Here is a 2,405-nt window from a genome sequence, read left to right on the forward strand (position 1 = left end):
CAACCTACCCCCACCTTTTCAAAGCACTTGTTCAGCGATAAATTATGCCGAACCGAATTCTTCCAACCATCGGGTGCTGTTTTAAAGTAAGGGAAGTTCTCCATCATGAAGCTGTATATGTCGGCTACGGGTAAACATCCGGACTTGCTGTTACGGAGCGACATCGCTATCAAACAACTGTGGAGGAAAAAGGAGGGGGGTTACGTTGTTATTACTTGTGGGGGGCAACGACAGTCGTTAAAACACTGGTGCTTTGTTTCTATTAACAATAATACAACTTGATATAAATATTTCATCTGTTCTTGTATTGATTTAAACTTTATTAATATTAATAACAAGCTACCAATGCAACACCGCCACCATATAGAAAGTACATTACACAAGATATACAAGACTCTGAACACACCGCATGCTTGCACGGGTGCATGTAATGCATGTGTTTGATCTATATTACACAATACATGCAATACCTTGGTGCCACATAACGTGTACAACACATAACATACCTGTAGGAATATACTGGCTTCGGAAACACCTTTGGTTGTTGTTGTTGTTGGTACCGTTGATGGGGAAACCCCTCGTACCCCGACGAAGCCCCATACGGGGGTGGTGGGTAGGGGTGATAGGGGTATTGTTGCATGGGTAGTAGGGTACGATGGGTGACGCCATGTTGTTGGGTGGGGTGAAGCATGTAACGGGAGTGACCTGGGGGGGAAAAAATGTGACGTTTTTGGTAAAAGACATAATGTGATTGTTGTAATATATAAGTTAATAGATTGTGGTAATGCAAAACCGCCCACAAAGGTAGTAGGCAAGCAGCATCGAGCTTTAAGAGGCAACAAAGTTAAAAAATAACAGTTTTTTAGTGAAAACGCTTTTTATAGACCAACAAAACATATATTATATTTGAAGATATAGTATGTGGAATATAATATAGGTTATGCATATTAATTTGTAATATAACAGTTCTAAAACTTACCTTCTTGAGATGGGTTGGGTTTGATTGGTGTGTACCTTGGTTGGGGTGTGCGTTGTGGGTTAGGTTGGGGTAAAGTAGGGGTGTGGGGGTCAGTAGGGGTTAGTTGGGGGGTGAATGGGGGTTGGGACCCGCATGTGGTGAGAAGGGACCCAATACCTGTGTGATATAAATTTGATTAAAATTTAAATATTGGACACAAGTTGATTATTGATAGGTTACATTATGGTGGATACTTTTAGTAACAGTTTGTTGCAGTATCTTAATGAGCAGCTAATATGGAATACAGATGGCTGCGATCCTAAACAACATATAACTTTAACAGCCCTTGATCAGAAATACAATTCATTTATATTTTTCTCCCCTACAATACCTACAGCACATAACATAGCCCAATATTATAACAACCCCCCAAAAAAAAAACTTTGGGGGGGGGGGGGGGGGGGGGCTTTTATTTTTTTTCCCTTTTTATAAATCATTCCAACCAACCCACCTGGCACCCCTTCATGTGTGGGTTGTTCCTCTCCATCGTTGCCTCGTCGTAGACTTTGCTGTCAATCAATAATTTATGTTTAAGGTCGTTAACTTAATGATGGATAGTTAAATAATAAATTATATTAACGAGGTTAATAACTTAATATTAGTATACTTAACGGTTTAAAATTAATAATTAATTTGTGTCCCTTAATAATATAATGGCTGGTTGATTAGTAACTTATTATAATTATATAAACGGTACGTTAATATTTATTATCTAATTCTAATTATTCTCTTATTCTCGTTAACTTATATTTTACCAGATATAAATTACCAGACATGAATAAATTTGACATTATGCTAAGAATTTACAAAAAAAACAAATAGTTAATATACTTATATAAATAGTCAAAAGTTACCAAATACAACAAAACTTTTCCTGAAAAAATCAGAAAAAAAGAATTGTTATACATATATAAATATATGCGCGTTAATTTATTTGAACCTCCAACTAACCTGCACATCCACGGTGGTCAACCACGCCAAACTCGATAAATCGTTTTCACTTTTATGACTGAAGGTTGATTGTTTTGTCATAGGAGGTAATCGCTCAACCGTGAAGTGACCGCTGTAATAATTAACATTACGATGTCATATGATATGTTTCGTGAATCTGGTCTTCCAGCAGCTATCTTATGCAACATTTAAACAAGGGGCTGATGATGTCAGTTATTACGCTATACATCTCTCGTTTTGTTTGCTGCATATTTAGTACTTAATGTATTCTTCTGTATATTTCAAATACCCCAAAAATGTAACCTATCGATACCAACTACAACTAATGATAATCCTTGGCCTTCAAATTTATCCCCTGACAAATTAACTCTCATACCTAATCCCTGGTTGCGGTTCTTGTTTAATCTCATTCGTTTCTTCCATCAACATCGAGGGA

General features: G+C 37.0%; 1 protein-coding gene across 1 annotated transcript; it reads right to left on the minus strand.

Moving 5' to 3' along the window:
• Nucleotides 1–8: 8 nt before the first annotated feature.
• Nucleotides 9–2,399, minus strand: LOC101242426 (forkhead box protein N4-like; the record flags this gene model as incomplete). The annotated part of the gene is made up of 6 exons (XM_004227108.2): nt 2,346–2,399; nt 1,970–2,081; nt 1,470–1,527; nt 980–1,135; nt 507–705; nt 9–177 (listed from the first exon to the last, which is right to left on the minus strand). Coding segments are annotated over exons 1-6 (747 nt in total), but the record flags the coding sequence as incomplete, so codon positions are not given.
• Nucleotides 2,400–2,405: the final 6 nt, after the last annotated feature.

The sequence above is a fragment of the Ciona intestinalis genome, unplaced genomic scaffold, assembly GCF_000224145.3.
Source record: "Ciona intestinalis unplaced genomic scaffold, KH HT000101.2, whole genome shotgun sequence".
In the NCBI taxonomy this organism is placed as follows: domain Eukaryota; kingdom Metazoa; phylum Chordata; class Ascidiacea; order Phlebobranchia; family Cionidae; genus Ciona; species Ciona intestinalis.